The following is a 22,193-nucleotide window of genomic DNA, read 5'->3' as shown; positions in this document are numbered from 1 at the left end:
CGCGGAGCGCTCCCCCCAGGCCGTCCAGGGAGCGGAGGGAAGGGAAGCCGCGCGCGTGCGCAGGGTCTCGGGGGCCCGCAGCCCCGGCCCCGGCGTGGGGGCTCAAGGCGGGGCGGCGGGGGCACGTGGTGCGGGGCGGCAGGGGGCGCAGCGGGGCGGCGGCGGGAGCAGGGGCACAGCGGGACAGGGGGCGCAGCGGGGGGGCGTGGCGGGGGGGCAGGGGCGCAGCGGGGCGGCGGGGGCACCTGGTGTGGGGCGGCAGGGGGCGCAGCGGGGCGGCGGCGGGAGCAGGGGCACAGCAGGGCGGCAGGGGGCGCAGCGGGGGGGCGTGGCGGGGGGCAGGGGCGCAGCGGGGCGGCGGCGGGAGCAGGGGCACAGCGGGGCGGCAGGGGGCGCAGCGGGGCGGCGACGGGAGCAGGGGCACGGGGGGGGCGGGGGGGCACCTGGTGTGGGGCGGCAGGGGGCGCAGCGGGGGCGGGGCGGCGGGGGCACCTGGTGTGGCGGGGAAGAGAGGCGCAGCGGGGTGGTGCGGGGGCAGAGGGGCGGCAGGGGGCGTAGCGGGGAGGAGGCAGGGGCGCGGCGTGGCGGCAGGGGCGCAGCGCGGCGGCGGGGGCAGGGGGGCGGCAGGGGGCGGGGCGGCGGCGGGGAGGGGAGGAGCGCGGCGGGGCGGGGGCAGGGGCGCAGCGGGGCGGCGGCGGGGAGGGGAGGGGAGGGGAGGGGCGCGGCGGCGCGGGGAGAGGCGCGGCGGGGAGCGGCGGACGGGCGCGCGGCGGGTGAGCGCGGCGGGGGACGCAGAGAGCCAGCCCCGGGGAGGCTGGGGCCGAGGGACGCGGGACGGGACTCGGGGCTGGGAGGGGGCGAGAAGGGCCGGAGGAGGCGAGGGCCGAGCGGCTGGGCCGCGGCGCTCCCCCGCCCGGGTGCTTCCCGGACCGCGCCGCTCTCTCGAGGGCTCCTTCCCTCTAAAAGCCCGGAGGCAGCGGTGGAGCGGAACCGCCTGAGCGACGGCGTTTGATCCGTCCCCTTCTGTCCCTGGGGACTTGCTTGTGTTTCTGGGTTTTCTTTCTGTGTTTGTTTCGTTAGTTTCTCCATTTTCTGTTTCCTCTCCATGTAGTTTTCGAGTCATACACCATACCCAGAACCGCATCCTTTTCCCCCAAGAGACTTTTTTTTTTTGACTGTGTCGTTTTAAGAAGATTTGACTTAGGCAACTTGAATTCTTTGTACTAAGTGTCTTCTGTGAGTAGAGGTACAAGATTTCGAGAGTAATAGCCCCTTCCCAGCGTTTCAGTGTTAACATACAAAATTCACGTCAAGCCTTAGGCTGGAGAACATTCTATTTGCTTCCGATACACACTATGAAGAATACTAAAGCTTGGCATTACCTAGTTTCTTTAAAATTCAAACTTACAAAATAGCAACCATTATCTGTTACCGTTGTTGTGACCTTTTGCCCCTTCTCTTCCTGGAGTTTCAGTGTCCACAGAATCAGCAAATTTTTGCTCATTTAGTGTATTGCTCTGTGCAAAAAGATAGATTTTTGAAGCTGTTCCTGCCCCCTGGTGGCTTGTCTTGTAAAGAGCCTAATAACTGATGCAGTTTTTGAGGAAAAGCAAGTGTTTGAGGAATAAGAAATTATCTTGGCAGATCAGGGAATGTTTGCTAGCTTTCCAGTGAGTTTTAAAAGTTGGCTGGCCTCGAGGGCCTGAAGTGGGAGATGTCATTCCAGATGAGAGCGCTTCAGGAGAAAAGAAGCAGGCCAGACAAGGTAGGGAGGAGCAACTGCGATCAGTTGAGCGGGTGCATTCAGGCATGAAGAGATCTATACGGAGACCTAGATCAGTGAGTTTGGTTATTTCTCCTACAGGAGCCATGGGGGAAGTTATTGGCCTTTCTGAGCAGGGCAAAGGCAGGACCAGAAATGTCTGTGCTGCCAGGAGATTAGCCGGGCAGTCTGTGGATTGATGGAGGAGAGTGGGGATTAGAGCAATCATTCCCAATTCTGACCCACACCCCCACAGGCTCTATGTTTCTGAAATTTTTTAACCACACTGCATGTACATGCACTTAATTTTATTTCTTTTGATCAAAAGCGGATATAAAACTACCCATCCAAGATTCTGACAGTCCTAAGAATATCAATGCCATTGCCCTAAATATGAAATGGATGCAGCTGAAAGCTCAGAATACAGAAGTCTAGTGTGAACAGCTTAGTAGTGTTTGAATTAAGAGACTTTTAGCAATGAACCTAGCTCTTGAGTCTTATCACTTGAGCCTTCTGGAGTCCCTTTGGGCCCCTTGGTCCTGAGGTTGTGCCCGTTGGTCTAGATAAGAAGTAACAAAGGGTAAGTTCTGAGAGGGGCAGTGAGGGGTGGGGGAGGGAAGGATTGTAGGGAAGGAAGAGAAGAACATTGAAACGACTTAGTCCCTGGATGGACCAGAGTAGTGAGAGTCGGAGAAGCAGTACCAGTAAAGCTGAAATGGCAGGAAAGAAGGCCCTGGTAAAAAACAAACAATCCTTGCTAACATCCTGTAGCCATCTGACAAAACTTCATAGTTGTACTTACTATGTGCCTGGCTCTCTTGTTAAATCACTCTATAAGAATTAATTCATTTAATTTCAACAACCTATGAACTATGACTACTGTTATTTACAGGAGTGAGAACGAAAGCACAGAGAAGGTGAATAACAGTTCCAGGGGCGCCCCGCTGGTAAGTGGTGGAGCCAGGATGCAGACCCATGACGTTTGACTCCAGAGCTAGTGCTCCAACCCCTCCACTGTAAGGAACAAAGGAAGAAATCTGAGGGGACAGGTTGGCAGGTTCACTTTGAAGTGTCTGGAGTTCAGATGCTTGTAGGAGTGCTGGGTGAGGATTTGCAGCAGGCATAGCATCCATCTCAGTTAATGCACAGACATTCCTCTGGGATGGACAGGGCCTGTGTCATGGCCTTGTGTTTTCCTCGTGGACTCCCATTTATCTCTCAAAACCTCCAACAGGATTTTAGTTTCATCTTCAAACTAGGAAAAGTCAGAGAAATCCTAGTATCCCATATATCAGATAAGGTGCCCCTTTATTGCCCTTTTGTACAGAGCAAAGCTACTTGAAGGATTTGGGCTTAATTTCAGGAGCAAGTTTGGCTAGGCACATACCTGTAAGGGGAAGTATCTTGTTGGTTTTCTACAAAAGCAGTACATTTTGCCATCCTGTGCCCTTTCATGTCTTTTTCCTTGTTTTGTCCTGTTTCAGATTTTAAGGGCTCTCCCAAGCCAGAAGTCTTGGGGGATATAGAAAGTAGAAGATACGATCTTTGTACTCCATTAAGTTTATATTCCCGTTTAGAGAGATGAGATGAACAGTTATAAAGAGCAAACAAAATGAAAATAGTTTGTAATCACTACATTATGTAGGTCAAATTTAAGTATAGTAGGCACTGGGATTTTAAATGTGCCAGTGACTTCAGAACTGTGATATACCCCATCTTGTCCATTACATATAGGCATCACTGGGCTTGCTTTAAGCCAACCATCTTTTGTTTAATTGTCACGAAATACTATCTGATTGTATTTTCTTCTGTAGTTGTTAGACTTTGCGTTTGTGGCTTTGAATTTTTATGTCTTACAGCTCAAAAAATAATGCACTTCTATAACTAGTAAATGGCAAAGATGATAACTGAACTAGCAGTCAGCCTGTGGAATCGAAGCTATTAGCTATGATACTCTGTTGCTTCTCATTGCCTGTTTTCAACAACCTCTAGACTTTCTTCCACTAGTTTAGACAGGTGTACTCTCTGCCAGATGGTGAGAGATCCCTTTTGCCCCAAATGAGTAGAGTCAGGTTGAGTCTCTCAGCAGATCTCCCTGTGTGTGGAAGTCATCATCCAGCTACAGTTTAAACACCTCACTCAGTTACTCACATATTCATCACTTTTTAATTGAACATAAGGTGTCCAGCAGGTAACTCAGCACAGGAAAAGCAAAGACAAATGAAATGTATTACCTGTCCTTGGGAGCTTGGTCTAGTGGGTTGAGAGGTGCATAAACACTTATGATGGAATTTACATGGTTTACTAGAGGCGGGAAAACAGGGCAAAACTGGCCAAAATTAGAATATGAAAGGGAAATCTGAAGATAGTGAAGCAGATCACACTGAAGCCCTTAAAACTTGTAAGCGCTGGATTTAGGTGAGATCGTTGCTTAAAAGAATGAAGATACGGAAAAAGGGATTTCCCTTTTCTCCTGACTATACTATAATTTAAGTAATAGTTTCTTTATGTATTTGACCTCCCTGAGTTAGATTCATGTTCCTTCTTGAGCCTGCTGTTACTTACCTCTGCTCCTCGAGGTTTTAGACTGCCTGAATCACCTGTTTAAAGTGGGAGGCCTTTCTGATAGTTCTCTCCCAGCACACTGCTCCCTTCTCCTCTCCCCCCTTCTCTTGTCTTTAAAAATAGTCTCCTCCTCTGCAGAATTAAGCTCTACATTTTACATTCTGTTCGTTTGCTCTCAGTGTTTGTGTACATATAAGCATTCTTCATAGTTCTAAACTGGGAATGGACTTTGCCTGGGAGTTTTATCATTAATTGACATTCCTTGAAGAAGGAGAGGAATTGCATTGTATGTTTTGCAGACTTTTTTCAGCAGCTCAATGGCTTCCCCGAAGAAGAAGCTTCAAGGTCTTGTTGCTGCAACCATCACACCAATGACTGAGCATGGGTAACTATCATTTGGGACCTAAGGGGGTCTGTTCTCCCTCCACCAAAAATGGACAGAAGTTCTAACAGCAGTCACTTAGATCTCTGCGGTACTGTTGCCAGGTAGCTATTTCTGTCATCCTCTCTGTACTGTCTCTAATCCCAAGTCAGATAAGAGGTCTCTATATCACAAACTGCAGAAAGAGAGAAGGTGAAATACGATCTTGCCTTTCTCCCAGTGTCGGTAGCTCCACAAAAGAAATTCATTTTGGATTTGCCCTGACTTTCCCAAATAAGGCCAGTGGAGTTGGATGAGGAGAATCTCATTTTAGCAGAATTTGCTCCAAATCCCTGGCCTGGGCCCCTCTAGATCCTGTCCCTAGATAGCTGCATGATTCCACTTCAGGCTATTCACAGATGTGATGAAAATGTCCTACCCTGAGGAAACTGGGGAAGTTAACTGCAAGATGGACCCCTTAGTATATTTACAGTCTCATTTCCACATGGGTTAAATGTTGGGGGCCTGCAGGAGTGAGAGGTAGCAACAGATGATTGCTGAGAACTCATTATCCAAACAAGCACTTAACTCCCAGGCGAATGTTATGGCAGTCCTTTGCTTGTACTGTCAGCTAACGGTCATGTGCCATGGGTGTCCACATGCTGTGTATAACCCCTCTGGACATTGCATGAACATAAGGGGATTTATCTAAATGCATTTGACATGTTAGGGGGCTCAGTCTGCCAAAACAGAATTCTAGCTTCTTTAAGCCTCTGGTTTCTTTCTTTTTAAAATACAATGATAATTAACCTGCATGGTGGAGTTCTGAGCATCAAAGCAAGATAATCCACATAATGGTGCTCAGCACAGGGTCAGGATGCACTTAGGTCAGTAAGGTTCCTTTGAACCATTATTGTGGCATCAGATGGGAATAAAAGGAAGGTGTGGCACTTAAGATATCTTTAAGAAAAGCTTTTAGTTAGTTTGGTCTTCTGTTGCTGAATTTGCAAACCTTTACCCTACTCCTTTATTTTTTTAAATATTTTGTTTAGGGGATCCCTGGGTAGCTCAGTGGTTTAACGCCTACCTTCGGCCCAGGGCATGATCCTGGGGTCCCGGGATCAAGTCCCGCATCAGGCTCCCTGCATGGAGCCTGCTTTTCCCTCTGCCTATGTCTCTGCCTCTCTCTCTCATGAATAAATAAATAAAATAGTTTAAAAATAAATAAATAAATACAATATTTTGTTTATTTATTTGACAGAGAGCACAAGCAGGGGGAGTGGCAGGGAGAGGGGAAAAACAGGCTTCCTGCTGAGCAGGGAGCCCAACTCAGGGCTCCATCCCAGAACCTTGGGATCATAACCTAAGCCAAAGGCAGACACTTAAACAACTGAGCCACCCAGGTGCCCCTACCCTACCCCTTTAAAATAGGTGAAGTTTCTTAGGACTTAGTATTCTCATTCCAAGTTGGCCGAATCACAGTTTACCATTAGATCACTGGAGTTCAAGACCTCCAGCTTCTCAATTTCATGAAAAATCCCATCCTGACTAGATCTAAATCAAATTCATGCTGAGATGGCATTTAGATTACTCAGTGATTCATAGCAATTTCTTTTCTGTTGCTTCTCCATCTCCGTAAGTTCCGAGGAAAGGCTGAAGTCAGCTCTTTGTGGATGTGCTAGCCACTTGTGAGGCCAATAAAATAGATAAATCATGTGATTGCATGGGCAGGCAGGATTCACTTCCTGTTATTGAGAAGGATTCTGTTTGCAGGCTCCCAGCACTACATCTGGTTGATGCTGCTGTAACCTTTTTAATCAGACCCCTCAGCCTAGAAGAAGCTTCTCAAACAGTCTCATTTGTACATGTGGGACTCAGTGTGTTGGTGTGTTCTTCCTCCCTATTCTGCTATTTTCCAGAGGATGCCAGACCCTATGTATGGAGATAAATGACTCTGCTTTTCTGGATCCTTCTCTATCCCCAAGACCTCTGGCCCTGCTTTCTCTATTTCTCTGTTTTTTTCTTTTTTCATCAATTCTTTTCCCTTCCAGGACGTTCTAGGACCTTCACTTTCCTGATGTGTGAGATCAAAATAAGAATGCATTTTTTTTTTTTGCGAGGGTCTTAAGAATTAAATTAAAACGTATGTCAGTACATGGCACGTAGTAGGCATGTAAGCTATATTAGCTCCCCTTTCTCCCACCATCTGCTCCATCCGAACATTACTGTGGGTACAAAACAAGATTGGAGCAGCCACCGAGAGCAGGTCGGCATTTGCCTCCTTGCCCGCAGGCAAGTGTGAACTTCTGACATGTTTCTGGAAAGAAGGGTCACATGGAATCGAATAACTGGAAATTCTGGCTGGTGACCTGCCATCAGGGGTGTTTTCCTAACCTGGCTCATAACGTTGGCCACAGTCTCCATGATTAAGAATGGCTGAGCAAGAGCTGTTGCCCTGCGTCCTTTTTTCTTTATAATTCTAAGAAATACTCAGATTCAAATCTGAATATAAGTTGATGTTTAAAGTGGAGAAGTTGGCAGGAAGAACTTAGTTAAATGGGTTTTAGTTAGAGTATCTGGGTTCTTGAGCTCCAGCTTTACCATCAACTAGCTGTCTGACTCTGGGGAGGCCTTGTCACCTGTTAAAAGTTCTCTGTCAGAGTAAAGAGTTCGGCCGTATCATCTCCAAGGCCCATTTGAATTCAGAGAGGGTAGCCTCTGGTGTTAAGAATCTCTGCTGACTCCTTTTTGTCTCAGGCTTACTACTCATCATATGGTCCATGGACTATTTGCTCTACATCACATGGAACTTGCTAGAAAACCAGAATTTCAGGCCCTACTACATACCACTGAATCAGAATGTGCATTTTAACTGTCCCTTTAGCACCATAAAGTCTGAGATGAACTGATCTAAAATTAAAGCCCAGACTGCCCAGGATACCTCTCCTGCTACATTTCTGTTTCGCCAAACACTTTGTGTTCTTTCTTCTCTCTGTGCCTTTATACATTCTGTCTCCTCTGCCTTTTTCTCCCATCATCCTCTCCTCTCTCTACCGCACATGAACACTTCTACTTATCCATCAAAACCATCCTCTGGTGGTGCTTCCCCATTTCCAATAAAGAGTTAGAGAGTCCTTCCCCTGTGATCCCACAGCAGCCTGTGCATGCCTTTTCACATTACATCAGAATTATTTATGACAACTACTATAATAACTGTTTGTTACATGCGTGTCTCTCCCAACAAGCATTGAGCTGCTTCACTTTATTCCACAGATATTTTTTGAGTACCAAGCAGTATACAAGGACTGAACATGTTTATTATTTATCTTTGTTATCTTCAGCATCTAGCACAATGAATGGTAAATTTTGTTATTTCATGAGGAAAAAAAGCTAACACTGATTGGCTAACTACTATTATATGTCAGTCATGCCGGCATTTTAATGTCCATATTCTGATTTACTCTTCATAACAACTCTGAGAGAGAACCACAACTTCTGTTTCTGCAGTTGATGAGACCAAGATCCTAAACATTAACACGCTGCACCTCGCCATATAGCTGGAGAGAAAGGTCTTTCTCTACCTATCTCAACTCTCGTCTTTCTACACTAGAGTAGAAGATGTTTGCTTCCTTTAGTTGTCTCAAGAAGTCACTTCTTCCCATGGAGCAGGTGCAGTTGTTAAAACAGAAAGTCCATTTCAGATTGGCTGCAATGTTAGGAAGAAAGTTGTTTTCTTCCTCAAATGCCTTTGGCTTCACCATGGGAATCCTCACAACACCCTTTAGTAAAAACAGACCGGTTACCCCAGTTAGAAAGGGCCTGGACCACTGGAGTCGGACTTGTGTATTGTCTTTTTCACTGTGTTGGGAGACTACATGACCCAGATTCCCAGAACAGAATGTTTTCTGGCAAGCCAGGGCAGCTGTGGTTTCTGAATACTTCTCCACCAAAGGAGTTTTAAAGTAGCCAAGTAGTTATTATGCCTAAAGCACACATAACTCATCTGATTTTGAATGCTGAGAGTTATATGTAAAAGGCAAAAAAAGAAAAAAAAAGGACGTCAGATTTTTTGACAAGTATGCCAGTTATGGAAAGACCTGCCTGGTGATTCTGTATTCTCAAAATGAAAGTCTTTCACTTTATGTCATACACCAGGAGAGGAAATGAATAGCAATAGAGACTTTTCTCTGAAAAGCCACTTTAGAAAAATTCTATTACCCTTCTACCCTAAGAGAAGAGATACAGCCTACATGCTGTTTCAGACTGTTTCTACTCAGGGCGTCGATTTGTGTCAAAAATAATTGGATAAACATTCTCTCCTCTTACATAGTTTGGAAGTAAACTAAATGTCCAAGGGTAGAGGATTCACTAAATTAATTCTGTTTGTTTATACAATGGAATGCTGTGTAGCCAGTATAGGAACAGAAGATCTGAAGTTGTGAGAAAATACTCCACATGCTAAGTGAAAAATATTACAATACTTTGTACAGTATGACCATACTTATTTAAGAAAATACTGTATTTTGTACTGGTGAATAGAAAAATGTCAAAGGTAATAAGAATAATCATCTCCAAGGAGATAATGGGTTTTCCCCTCCTTTTTTATTGTATGTACTTTCAAAAATAAACCGCATAGCTTCTATAATATGAAAAAAGTTAAGTATTTTTATTAAAAGAAAATCATGGACCTACGGCAAGGAATCCGAACTCCTGGGAATTGAAATTAAGATCCTAAATCAGAATTAAGTAGGGGAGTGACTTCAGCAAGCATGGGATTTGGTTCTGGGTTACTCGGCCGAGGCGGCAGTACTTAGTGTGTTCTTGGGGCTCACAAAGGTAGAGACATTGCCATGGAAAGCCAGTCCTGCCTTTGGAAATGAACTGGCTTGTGCCACTTCTCACTCCTATGAGCAGTGAGCCCCAAGTGGCCATCCAGCAGGGAGGAGAATAATCTGGTCTTACTGCTTGCCTTATCTCTAGTGACTTCCAGATACCTGATACAGTGCTTGCAGCAATAAACATAAACCGACATACCACGGAGAGGTAGATTACAGTGAGAAAACAGGAAAGGGAGCTAAGTACCCAGAGAGAATTATCATCCCGCTCCCACCCTGGTCCTGCTGTTGGGGTACAGCTGTGGGAACAGCTCTAGGGGATTTCCCTGGGCTCACTGGTGACTGTAGCCACTGAGCAACAACACGAAGGGCTGCAAACTTGGACCTCTCGTCAGGCAGAGATCTGAAATCCCTGAGGTGGTCTGGGAAGCTTCTGTGCCTCCAAAGGGGACAGCCACTGCTTTTCCCAGCCATTTGGTGCTGCATAGTAATGTAGGCCTGTCTTCATTAGATCTTCTGGCTTTCATTTTTTTTTAAACAAGAAAACCAATTTTTAACATCATAGAAGTCAAAACATATTTAGGAGCCATCTCCTTACAACCTTTCTTTCTCTAAGGATTTGGTAGTTCCAAAAGACTATCCATCCAAGGACATTTTTGCGTGACTCTATCACTGCCCAGAGATTCTATTATTAGTGTCACTCCTGTAGGCTTACATTCTATAAGAAGCAACCAACTGCCTTCTTGAAGGGATAGATAATGTATCACCCAAATTAGCACCTCTAACCCAAGGGAAATTATAGCTGTCATCCAGCAAAGCCTAAAGGCATAGGAGGACAGGGTCAATGTAGATGTAAGCACTACCCACTGAAGCCATAAAATGTGTGGAGTTCACTGAGGAAGGAGAAGAAACTGGCTTAGATCTGCCTAAGGGTGGGATCCCTGGGTGGCGCAGCGGTTTAGCGCCTGCCTTTGGCCCAGGGCGCGATCCTGGAGACCCGGGATCTGATCCCACGTCGGGCTCCCGGTGCATGGAGCCTGCTTCTCCCTCTGCCTGTGTCTCTGCCTCTCTCTCTCTCTCTCTCTGTGACTATCATAAATAAATAAAAAAAATTAAAAAAATTATAAAAAAAAAGATCTGCCTAAGGGTGTAGCTATCTCCCTAGAAAGAGAAGGACACCAGCACAGGGCCAGATAGCAACCGAAGAACATCAGAGGGAAGAAAGAGCACAGGATTTCATCCTCTTTATTCCAGATCCACCTCCTTCTTGAAGTCTCCTTTCACAGCCTCCCTAATTGGGATGATTCATCCCTCATCTGAACCGCTGTACACTTTTTAACTCAGTCATAGCCTTCAACATATATTCATCAATATTCTAGTTATTTGTATACTGTGCCATCTCCTTTCCTCAGTTAATAGTGAAGTTTAAGTGTAACCTGCAGGTGTGGGGATAAGCTGCTTTTAAGGCAGAGATCATGAGAGTTTCATCATCATTGAGCTTCCACACTCTGCCAGGTGCAGACTAGGGATTGTAAGGTATAAATGGCACAGTGCCTACCTTCACGAGGTCCTTGCTCTAGCCTGGAGGGTGTGCATAAACAATTTACGAGATGATCCTCATAGTAAGAGAGATATGAACTTTGCTGAGGGTGTGAGGTATTTCTGGGTTTTGTCATGAGGGAGTAGTGACAGCAGCAATGATTGTTTCAGTGGAGCCAGGTAGAGTGCTGAGCCCATGTACTAGACAGGCCATTAGAGGCCTACTCACAGAATGGGTCCCTAACTGAGTTTAGAGTCCAATTTGGAGATATACACATACACCCCCTAACAGAAACAGTTTCTCTCCTTAAGTATTTCTGAAAATGGAAACAAGCTCTCTTACTTCCCTTTCCAAAGAAACATTAGATCAAACCAAAAGAACACACATCAAAGTGAGTACAATTACCTACCAGCCCTTGACCATCTGGAGCTCTACAGGCTCCTCCTTGGTGAAGAAGCCAAGCCTACTCTAGGTGATCTTGAGTACACAGGCTGGAATAGGATTGAGGAGGTGTCAAGGTTTCAGTGAAAGTGTACAGGAGCCACCATATTGAAATCTGTGATTCTAATGCAGGCTGTTGCCCACTAGGTTTATTTCCAGTTTCCAACCTGTGATTTGGAAGTGTGATTGGGAGCTCTTTCCTGGTTGCTTGCATTAGCAGGATGGACATTATTGGTCAAAAATCTGAGTTCATGTGCAAACAAAGCTGCTGCTGATGGTTCCTGCATCTCAGAGCTTATCCCAAGTGGTGATGGGCTGGTGGAAGCAGCCAGGAGCCAGTTCCAAATGGTCAGGAATGTCTGAGGTATAGACATTTCAAGTTGCGCAGGTCAAGCCCACCTAAGTGAGGGTGTTGAGATAGATTATCTAGGCAGATAACTTGCCCATCCTCCCTTTAGGTGAAAACAACCTAAATTTGGTCCTGTTGTGCATTCAGGGAGCCTCCCTGCTCAGCAAGACAGAGGCCATAATTTGGCATTTGAGCAGGTGGGGCAAGGAGAGCAAGGTTAAAATACCAGGAGCCATCAAGGAGGGAGTCTGCTCTCTTTAAAGCAGGTCTTCCCAAGTGGCTGGCTCAGCTGTCATTTGCATGTTGTGAGTAGTGATCACCTGTGCATTCTTTGCTTTTATCTCTCCTGTTCCTACTACCTGTGATAACTACATTTGATTTTTTTTTGTTTTTTATATGCATCAGATTGATTTTTTTTTGTTTGTCAAGGAATACAATAAGATGAAAAAGATGTTAATAAGATTGAAATGAAACTTAATTCTCTGGCCCCGTCCACAAAATGTAAATGGAAGCCAACTAGTACTTTTTGTTCTTGGCGATGTAACTGTGGGTTCTGTGATATTTAATACCTGCTGGCCATAGCCACAGTTTTCCTTTGGATTTTCACTCTCCATCCCCCATCATCCTCACCTGCATTTTGATTGAGAACAGGTCACTTTATATGACGCGTGTGAGTCACTTTCTAGATTTTAAAATCAATATGATTTTAACGAAACGAGCCCTTTTTTTTAAGAGCCCTTTTTTTAAAAAAATATTTTATTTATTCATTCATGAGAGACACAGAGAAAGAGGTAGAGACATAGGCAGAAGGAGAAGCAGGCTACCAGTGGGGAGCCCGATGCGGGACTCCATCCCAGGACCCCAGGATCACAACCTGAGCCAAAAGCAGATGCTCAACCACTGAGCCACCCAGGTACACTTATTGCCTTACGTGTCAGAGCCTTACAAGTTCGTTGCTCTTCAAACTGCCCAATGTGTGCAGATCACAAGGGGATCCCCTCACAATGCAGATTTTGGCTGGTAGGTGTATGAGGCTGGGGACTCCGCATTTCTTACAAACTCCCCAGAGGCCTATGCTGCTCTTCCATAGACCATGCTTTGAGAGGCAGAGATAGCAAAATTCCTCTCCAATGCTAATCTTCTTTGATTTAAGGCTAGCAAATAAAACTGAAGCTTTCATAGACTGTCACAAATATTAAGTGCTAAAATTCTTAAATTATTAAGATCGAATTTTCCTATCTTGTAAGCTTAAAAAATGATTGCTTCTCACCAAGTGGAAAATGTGAAATTCTCATTTAACCATGGCCCCAGGGATCCCTGGGTGGCGCAGCGGTTTGGCGCCTGCCTTTGGCCCAGGGCGCGATCCTGGAGACCCGGGATCGAATCCCACGTCGGGCTCCTGGTGCATGGAGCCTGCTTCTCCCTCTGCCTGTGTCTCTGCCTCTCTCTCTCTCTCTCTCTCTCTCTATCATAAATAAATAAAAATTTTTAAAAAAGTCTTAAAAAAAAAAAACCATGGCCCCAATCATCATTCTTCCCCAGAAGGGTAAAAGATCTACTAAGTAATTACTTTTTAAATATTACTTGTAGGGATGCGTAAGTGTAAAACCTTTGCTGACAAGTAATGGTGTGTTGCTCACCTAAGTGAGGCACATACAGATAATAGAAAAATGACTAGACTCAAAAAAAGCAAGGAAAAAAGAAAACAAACAAGGAAAAATCCAGGGGTTATTTAGAGCAAGCTAAGAATTTTACAAACTAGGTAGGTGGACTTTTTTTTTAAATTCAATTTAGTTAACATAGAGTATATTATTAGTTTCAGGGGTAGAATTTAGTGATTTATCAGTTGCATATAACACCCAGTGCTCATGACATCAGATGCCCTCCTTAATGCCCATCACCCAGCTACCCCATCCCCCTACACACCTCCCTTCCAACAACCCTCAGTTTGTTTCCTTAGTTCAGCATCTTTTATGGTTTGCTTCCCTCTCAATTTTCATCTTATTTTACTTTTCCTTCCCTTCCCCTCTGTTCATTTATTTTGTTTCTTAAACTCCACATAGGAGTGAAATTATATAGTATTTGTCTTTTTCTGACTGACTTATTTTGCTTAGTATAATACGGCTGGGTGGACTTTTAATAACTATTAACAAAAGAGAACCACTTATAGATTTGAGGATTGGTTGAATAATAATCTAAAGACTAAATATACATTATTTTTACCTTTTTTTTTCCCATGTCCTTTAGAGAAATCAACTTTTCAGTCATTGGTCAGTATGTGGATTATCTTGTGGAAGAACAGGGAGTGAAGAATATTTTTGGTGAGTCATCTTTAGAGATTTCTCTACATATCTCTAGTCCACTCCTTAGAAAGTAGCTGTCACCTGGTTACTAGGGAGTCACAGTGTCTTGTGTCATAAGTTATGATTGAGCCTAGCTAAGCTAAGTAAAATTTGAGAATCTGTAGACTCATCAATTTTAGACCTGGAAAGTACCTCAAGAGATTATCTAGTTTGGTGGTATACCTTCAAAACAGATAAGGTATTGTTTTTATCCCAACTTAAAGAAGAAAATTTATGGCTCAGATATATTATTTACAGTGCCTAGAGGTACTTAGCCAAGAAATGGTAGAGTGATAGCAAAATCCAGACCTCTCTCTCTTAAGAATGAGCTTTATTGTGTCTTCACCCAGACCTTTCATACAATAAACGTAGAAAGGCTCTAAATTCAGAACACAAAAGAGTCACAGGTCCAGCATTACCCTCATTTATGTCATAGACAGTAGAAATTTTAAAAATCAGACCTAGAACATTTTAGGACTGAGAACTATACTTACCTATGATTGAGTTGCCCCTTGCCTAGTGTTCTGGGTGCTTGGCCCCTTAAACTGGACACTATAGCTTTTTCTCAAGCTACTATTCTACCAACAGGGGCCCCTCAAGGACTGGAAGTACAAGGTCATAATCAAGGCAGATTAAAACTGCAAAAAGGTGTTCAGGGCACATGTTAAAACCAGAATCTGATTACAGAATCATTTGGTGTCCCCCTACAACTCCAAGCCATGGTCAGGGAAGACTGATTCTTATTCTCCAAAGGGCCACAGATCTCCCCTGGGTATAGGGAAGAAGCAGGAACATTTCTACTAGTAGAGCATACTTGAAGTGTCTCAAGAGCCCAAAAGAGTGATAAAAACACTCTTTCCTACTCTCACCCCTGCTTCTCTACCCCAACTGAGTGCTCAGTATTTGGAGATCCAAAATGCTGCCATATGCATTAGGCCCCACTAATGTATCCTAGTGTCATTTGCATACTTTCTGTGGTCCATTAAGAGATTATTGTATTAGAAGGGAAAGTTTTGGAAACACACAGCTCTGGTTTCAAATTTAGTGATTCAGAAACTCATCTTTTTCATCTGTAAATGAGAAGCATCGTTTGTGCTTTGCAGGGTTGTTGTGAGGATAAGTGACCACGCAAGAATGATTAAACAAGAAATATTAATATCCTTGGTGTTTTCTTATGAATTACCATGGCAAGATTGTCCTAGAATCTGCTCATCATGTAAACTATAGCCTGAGGTCATTGTAGACCTGTGGTATGCACCACTGTCCTTGTAACTCCCACTTATGCCCCTTTGACATCCCAGTACTGGGCGGTGTTGATTTTCCTGCCATTCAAGCCAAATAATAGAACTGGGAGGTGTGTTTAGAGGGTTGCCTAAAATGAGGATAGTTATCTAAGTCTGTATTCAAGTACTTGCTATCTGTCCCTGATAGCAAGGACAGATTTGTAATTACAAGTCATAATTCACCTACCTGCTGCTTTGAACAAGGTGAAAATGGAGAAAAAAAAAGTCTTAAAAAAAATTTTAGATAAAAATGGAAACATGGCATTTCCCATCCAGATTCCATCCTCTGATCTTTCCCCTTCCTCTTAAGCAGGGAGTTCTGACTTCAGTGTTGGTGTTGGAGGAGCAAAAGGAACTGGTTGGCCCCACTAACTGTCTCTCTGTTTGGAACAGTGAATGGCACAACGGGAGAAGGCCTGTCCCTGAGTGTCTCAGAGCGTCGCCGGGTGGCAGAGGAGTGGGTGACAAAAGGGCGGAACAAGTGAGTAGCGTTACCAGGATAAAGGCACTCTTCAAGAGAGCTGCCTAGAGTATGGCTCTTTTCTGATGACACAGCCTCCCACCTTCTGGTCAGAGGTCAGGCTCAAGGCATGAGGATCTTGGCACTTTGGCGAGATGCTGAGGCAGAGGAGCGCCCCTCCTTTCTGGGTGTAAGGGCAGCCTGACTGTATGGCCCACCTGGCTCCCAGAGGGCCTGTCTAGAAGCTGGAAGCTGTCCCTTATCTATTGACAAAGCCAATCCCCTGGGTTACTCATCCTTGAACTGAGGGGATGAGAAGGGGGAGTGCTGATGTAAGACTGCTGTCCCATTGCCCTTCTGAACAGCTCCTGGCCCTTCCCCTCTCGGGATGAGTACCTGATGCTTCTTTCAGCCCTTGCTTCCCTACATCTCTGTGCATATGACTTAACATGCTCTTTATGGTGCTTCCTTTTATAGTCTTAGGGAATTTTTGGTATCCTTTAAACTTCAGTGTAATGGTATATTTTTGTTATAATGCTCAATTCATGCCATGGTAAACAAATAGGACAGGATCAGTTCAGTAAGCACACTCAATTCACCAAGAAACAAAGAAATTGTTGTCTGTGATGTTGTGTGTTCCGCACTGTGCTGACACTGGGGAGATGAAACCGTGTTTCTGCCTTCAGCTTGCTTTCCATCCAATGGTGATGTCAGATCATGAAATGTAACACTGATTCTTCTGATAAATAGCATAAACAGGGATGAGAGAAGACAGTGAGAGATGTTGCCTTAGATGGAGGCAAAGATCAGAGGTAAGTGCCAAGTGAGCCTAGAGCAGATATTGTCAGTGTGAAGCCCATGACCTCCTTGGGGATCCTTAAAGGGCTTCAGAGCACCTTGAGTACTCTGAGACCGTATGCAAGGCTGAGTGCATGTCCACAGAGACAGTTTCTGGTGATGCATTGGCTTTCAGCTCATTTCCAGTCAGATTGTGGGCCCCAAAAGATTAAAGAACGTGGACAGAGAAATGAGGAATGTTAAGGATCAACATTAAGAAAAGCACCAGAAATGGTGCAGCAAGGATTCAAACAGTGCCTGGCATGTAGCAAGTATTATACAGGAATTCATTGTAATCATTTGCAGTAGATGCTGTGTTCATCATCAAATTTGTTATAAATGTTGGATGTTGTGCAAGTCAGCAGGTGGAGGGCTGAGAAGACCGCTTGGTTTGAGGTGACTGATGACCTCAGAGAGAATGGAGCCGGTCGGGTTGTTGAAATAGACGCAGTGTGCAGTGAACTGTGGATGGCTGCAGAAGTGCAGGGGTGGGGGGCATGAGTACAGCTCATTCTCAGAACATTTTCTGGTGAAGGAAAGGAGAGATGGAGTGGTAGGTTAAGGAGGAGGAAGCAAGATTAAAAGAAGGGTAGTTTGTTTTAAAGTGGGGAAGTCTTGAGCATGTTTCTCTGCTGAAAAGACATTGTTATGGGAGAAGAGCTTAAGAGAGAGAAGACAGCTGATAACCTTTGAGAAGGTCTAGGGGGTGGCAGGTTGAAACAAAACCAAAGATAGAGTAACTTCAGAGGACACCTGGAAAGAAAGCATAAATGAGGATGTGGCTAAGCATAGAGGTACACAAGAGGAAAAGTGTGGCAGTCTGTGTATGAAATGTCTATACTTCTGGTGTGTTGTAAGTGAGGACATCAACCAGGAACAAGGAGTTGGGTTGGAATCAAGAGCTTGAGAATAGTCCAGATTTGAAGTAGCCACTGCGGGGAATTGGAAGGGAAGTAAGTCATGATGACCGGAAGGCTTTTTGGAGCCTCGTTCTCTTAAATTGGGAAAGGACAGGTTGGTATGAAAGCCATAGGATGGTTTTCTGTAGCAGCACCTAGCAGCAGGGGGGAAGGGGGAAGGAATGGGATGGCTCGTTTTAACCTAAGCCAGGAGGAGTTTGAAAGGTTTAAGGAGATTGTGCAAAAAAGCTGCTGGTAAGAATCCAGCAGTCAACCTTCCTTTCTCCTTTCAGAGGTCTTATACTTTAAAAATATAACCCTGAGGTTATATAACCCTGGGTGGCTCAGTCTGTTAGGTGTCTGCCTTCAGCTCAAGCCATGATTTCGGGGTCCTGGGACTGAACACTTGAGTCATTGTTGGGCTCCCTGTGCAGCTTAGAGTCTGCTTCTCCCTCTCCCTCTGCTTCCCCCACCCTCTCTGTTGACTCTCTCTGTCTTTCAAATAAATAAATAAAATCTTCAAAAATGCAACCCTGGGGCACCTGTATGGCTCAGCAGTTGAGCATCTACCTTTGGCCCAGGGCATGATCCCGGGGTCCAGGATCAAGTCCCAAGTTGGGCTCTTTGCATGGAGCCTGCTTCTCCCTCTGCCTATGTCTCTGCCTCTCTCTGTGTGTCTCTCATGAATAAATAAATAAAATATTTTTTAAAAAATAAGAATAAAAATGCAACCCTAATCACATCACTTCCTTAGTGAGGGGCCGTTTCACCTGAGGCACGACAAGTCAGAGTCACTGGGGACTCACTAGTGAGACCTAAACAAGAATATTGTGTTTCCATCCCTTGAGGATGGCATGTGAGTTTTTCAGGGTCCCTCAGAAGAGTCGTTGGGATGACTGGACTCACAGCTGCGTTTTATTCATCCTATTCTGAACACCAGTGTCACTCACTGTGGCCTCTGCTCATGGGGACACATGGAGCAACCCCAAAGATGAATATTAGGGTCTCAGAGGAAACCTCTCATAAGAGGCCAAATTCTGAGGACTTACAAGACAGGAAAAAGCTTTTTACAGTGAATTCATTTCTCATATGGCTTGTTCCTGGCTGTACTCTTTGAAGAACCTCTTTATTTTTATCTCCAACCGAAAATACCTCCATTTCATACCAATCTCCATGCACATATCACCATCAAAAACACCATCTAAAACAGTGCTTCGTCAGAGTATATCTTCAAATACTGATTAATTGATTCATGGTTTCAAAATTCCACTTGGTTGGACCTTAAATGTTACTCTCTGGACATTCTTTTTTTTTAAATCCATTATTAGATTAATTTCAAATAGACCACTATAGAACTTAATAGTTTTGAGATTGAGATTAATGAGACATTAGTTCACTGCCAAAACCAGCACAAACCTGTGTGGTGCAGCCCTTCTATGTTACTGTAAACTTCCAAGTGATCCAACAGTGTTTTCTCTTTTGCAGGTTGGATCAAGTAGTGATTCACGTAGGAGCCCTGAGCTTGAAAGAGTCACAAGAACTGGTATGTATGTAGGTCCATCTGAGAGAGACCACTCAAGGGACCTCCTTTTTCTTTTATTATTGGAGCACAATTTACATATACAGTGTTCTATTAATTTCAGGCGAATAACATAGTGAATCGATAATTCTGGGTATTACTCAGCACTGACTATGATAAGTGTAGTCACCACCTGTCACCCTACAATGTTATTAGCAATATTATTGACTACATTCTCTATGCTGTACTTTTCATCTCTGTGACTTGCTTATTTTATAACCAAAAGTTTGTGCCTCTTAAAAAAAAAAAAAGTTTGTGCCTCTTCATCCCCTTCACCTATTTTGCCCATCCTCCCGCCTTACCCTCCTCCCCTCTGGCAGCTACCAGTGTGTTCTCTGTGTTTGAGTCTGTTTCTGTTTTTTTGTTTGTTTATATGTTCATTTGTTTGATTCCACAGAAGGGAAGGAGCTCCTTTTTTATGCTGAAGTTAAACTCTATACCGTTTTTGCTATATATTAGTTACTGTCATTGGGGAATATGAGATGTGGGACCTCAGAACTCCCCATCCAGAAGCAGGCACAGAACCACAATGAGAGTAGCCCAAGGTGGCAACTCCTGGAGCAGAGTTTTGAGTAGGAGACAGAGGTCCCTCTTTCTCTGAGTGAAGTGAGGGTGGGTATAGACATAGCTCAGTTTGCCAGTAACGAGAACTTGAGCCAACCTCAGTTGCTCTCAAAAGCAGAAGGTGAAGCCATTTGCTGGGCCTGAAGGAGATGGAAGATGGGGTCCAGATGTGAAGAGTGGTAAAAATTGAGAGTCGCTGCCCCAGGAGAATGAGAAGGAAAACTGAAACACAGGAAGATTGTCTACATCCATGTTAATATCAGCATTATTTTTTTAATATTTTATTTATTTATTTATTTATTTATTTATTTATTTATTTATTTATTTATGATAGAGAAAAAGAGAGAGAGGCAGAGACACAGGCAGAGGGAGAAGTAGGCTCCATGCCGGGAGCCCGATGCGGGACTCAATCCCGGGACTCCAGGATCGCGCCCTGGGCCAAAGGCAGGCACTAAACCGCTGAGCCACCCAGGGATCCCCCTAATATCAGCATTATTTACAATAGAAAGAGGTGGAAGCAACCCATATGCTCGTTAGTGGACAGTTTAAAAAAAAACAAAAACATGGTACATACATTGTATTAAAGGACAGAAATGCAACTAAGTCATTTAAAAGATCAAATTGGCTTTATTGAGTGATTCATGAATCCAGCAACAACCAGTCTAGCAAAGAGAAGGGAGGTCCATCAGGCTATGGAAAAGGAAAGGTTTTAAAGACAGAGAGGAATCAAGAAAAAGAAGATTATTAGCAAAGAACACATTGTTTTAAGCAAGGTTGCCCTCCTAAGGGGAATAGTAGAGGTCTGGCAGTAAATTTCCTAGGGCTGACCAGGATATTCCATGTGGACAGTTTAAACGTTACATTCCTGGGAGAATTGAAACTGCAGTCAGGTTAGGCATTAGGTCTTGGTTTGCTGATGTGGGACCTAACATAAGTGACTCCATTTGGGTCCTGTGGTTTTCTTTTTAACAATGCAATGGAATATTATCCTTAAAAATGAAGGGAATCCATCCTGTCACATGCAGTAATATAGGTGAACCCTTTTAGAACTTTATGTTAAATAAGCCAGTCACCAAAAGACAAATACTAAATGATTCCTCTTAAATGAGGTATCTAAAGTAGTCAAGTTCATAAAAACAGAAAAAAGTACAATGGTGGTTACCAGGAACTAAAAGGGAGAGAGAAAGAATTATTTAATGGGTATGGAGTTTCAGATTTGCAAGATAAAAAGTTCTGGAGATCTGTTTCATAACAATGTGAATGTATTTAAAACTACTGAACTGTACATTTAAAAATGATTAAGGTGGTAAATTTTATGTGGTTTTGTCACATTAAAAAAATTTTTTTTGAAACAAGCTTATATGCCCAACATAGGGCTTGAATTTATAACCCTGACATGAGGAATTACACGCTTTACCAACTAAGCCAGCCAAGCACCCTTAACTAGTTAATTTTTTAAGAAGTACTGCTCAGAAGTGCTAAAAACCAACTGAAGCTATAACTCATAAATTTGTCTTGCCACCATTCAACTAAGTTATAAAAATTTCTTTCTAGTTACACTCTTCTACCAGAACATGGGTTCAAGAACACAAACAATTGGATTGCTCCAGGTTTAAAGATTAGCAGATTACATGGAGCAAAGGACAGGAATGAAAGGAGTTAAAGTTTCTGGCAGAAAAGTACCTGACCTGGTGACTTTGAGGACTTTGTGAATTGGGTAAAAAAAGAAAGATCAAAAGTATTGAGGTGTTTACCAGAAGGCCCAATACCTGGACCACTACTAAATTAACCATGTTTTTCAGAATTTATATATTCTGATTCCAAAGATTACAATGACTTGATCTAGCCCCAACATCTTCTTGATGGGTTTTGTTTGTCTTTCCGATTACTGAATTTAGAGATGGAACGTATAATACATATTCACAAAATTGCAATTCAGTACTCTTAGGCAAGCCACAGGGAAGGTATATTGCTAGATGGTTGTGTAATAAACCTAGAATCAGGACTTGGAGGCTTGATTTATCCTTCTTATGCTTGATTTGTTCTTAAAATAGACCTTTCAATTAAGGTAGTAGGATGTAGGAAATTTGTTTTCATCTCTTTTTCACTGCGTATGTGTAATATAAATTTTAAAATATTGTCATGGCATGAAAGACTGTCATCCATTGGGCTGAACACTTGAATAGTATAGAAATAATCTTAGTATAATCTCCTGCTATAGAGATAATCCCCTACTATGGGGAAAATCTTTCCAAGACCATAATTTGGTATCTGCTTAGCCATAACTCCGTTGGATGATATTTGAATGGGCACAGCCATCAACTGTCTTTTAGCTGTTTCCTTTTTCCTTGTTTTCAGCTAAAGTTATCCTTCTAC

General features: G+C 43.8%; 1 protein-coding gene across 3 annotated transcripts in view; it reads left to right on the top strand.

The window, feature by feature from the left end:
- The first annotated feature begins 705 nt into the window (after positions 1–705).
- Positions 706–22,193, top strand: part of NPL (N-acetylneuraminate pyruvate lyase) — a 36,039-nt gene continuing 14,551 nt past the window's right edge. The window contains exons 1-6 of one of the 3 annotated variants that reach the window (XM_055319544.1): positions 706–773; positions 2,655–2,709; positions 4,627–4,712; positions 14,101–14,174; positions 15,872–15,959; positions 19,160–19,217. In XM_055319544.1, coding sequence (XP_055175519.1) covers positions 4,645–4,712; positions 14,101–14,174; positions 15,872–15,959; positions 19,160–19,217 — 288 coding nt within the window. In that variant the 5' untranslated portion in view covers positions 706–773; positions 2,655–2,709; positions 4,627–4,644. Of the gene's footprint in view, positions 774–2,654; positions 2,710–4,626; positions 4,713–14,100; positions 14,175–15,871; positions 15,960–19,159; positions 19,218–22,193 lie in introns of those variants that run through there. The other 2 variants (XM_055319545.1, XM_055319546.1) reach the window with 2 other exon arrangements.

Source organism: Nyctereutes procyonoides, unplaced genomic scaffold (assembly GCF_905146905.1).
Source record: "Nyctereutes procyonoides isolate TBG_1078 unplaced genomic scaffold, NYPRO_anot_genome, whole genome shotgun sequence".
Taxonomy (NCBI): Eukaryota; Metazoa; Chordata; class Mammalia; order Carnivora; family Canidae; genus Nyctereutes; species Nyctereutes procyonoides.
The sequence above is the reverse complement of the archived record's forward strand: the minus strand, read 5'-3'. Positions and strand labels throughout refer to the sequence as shown.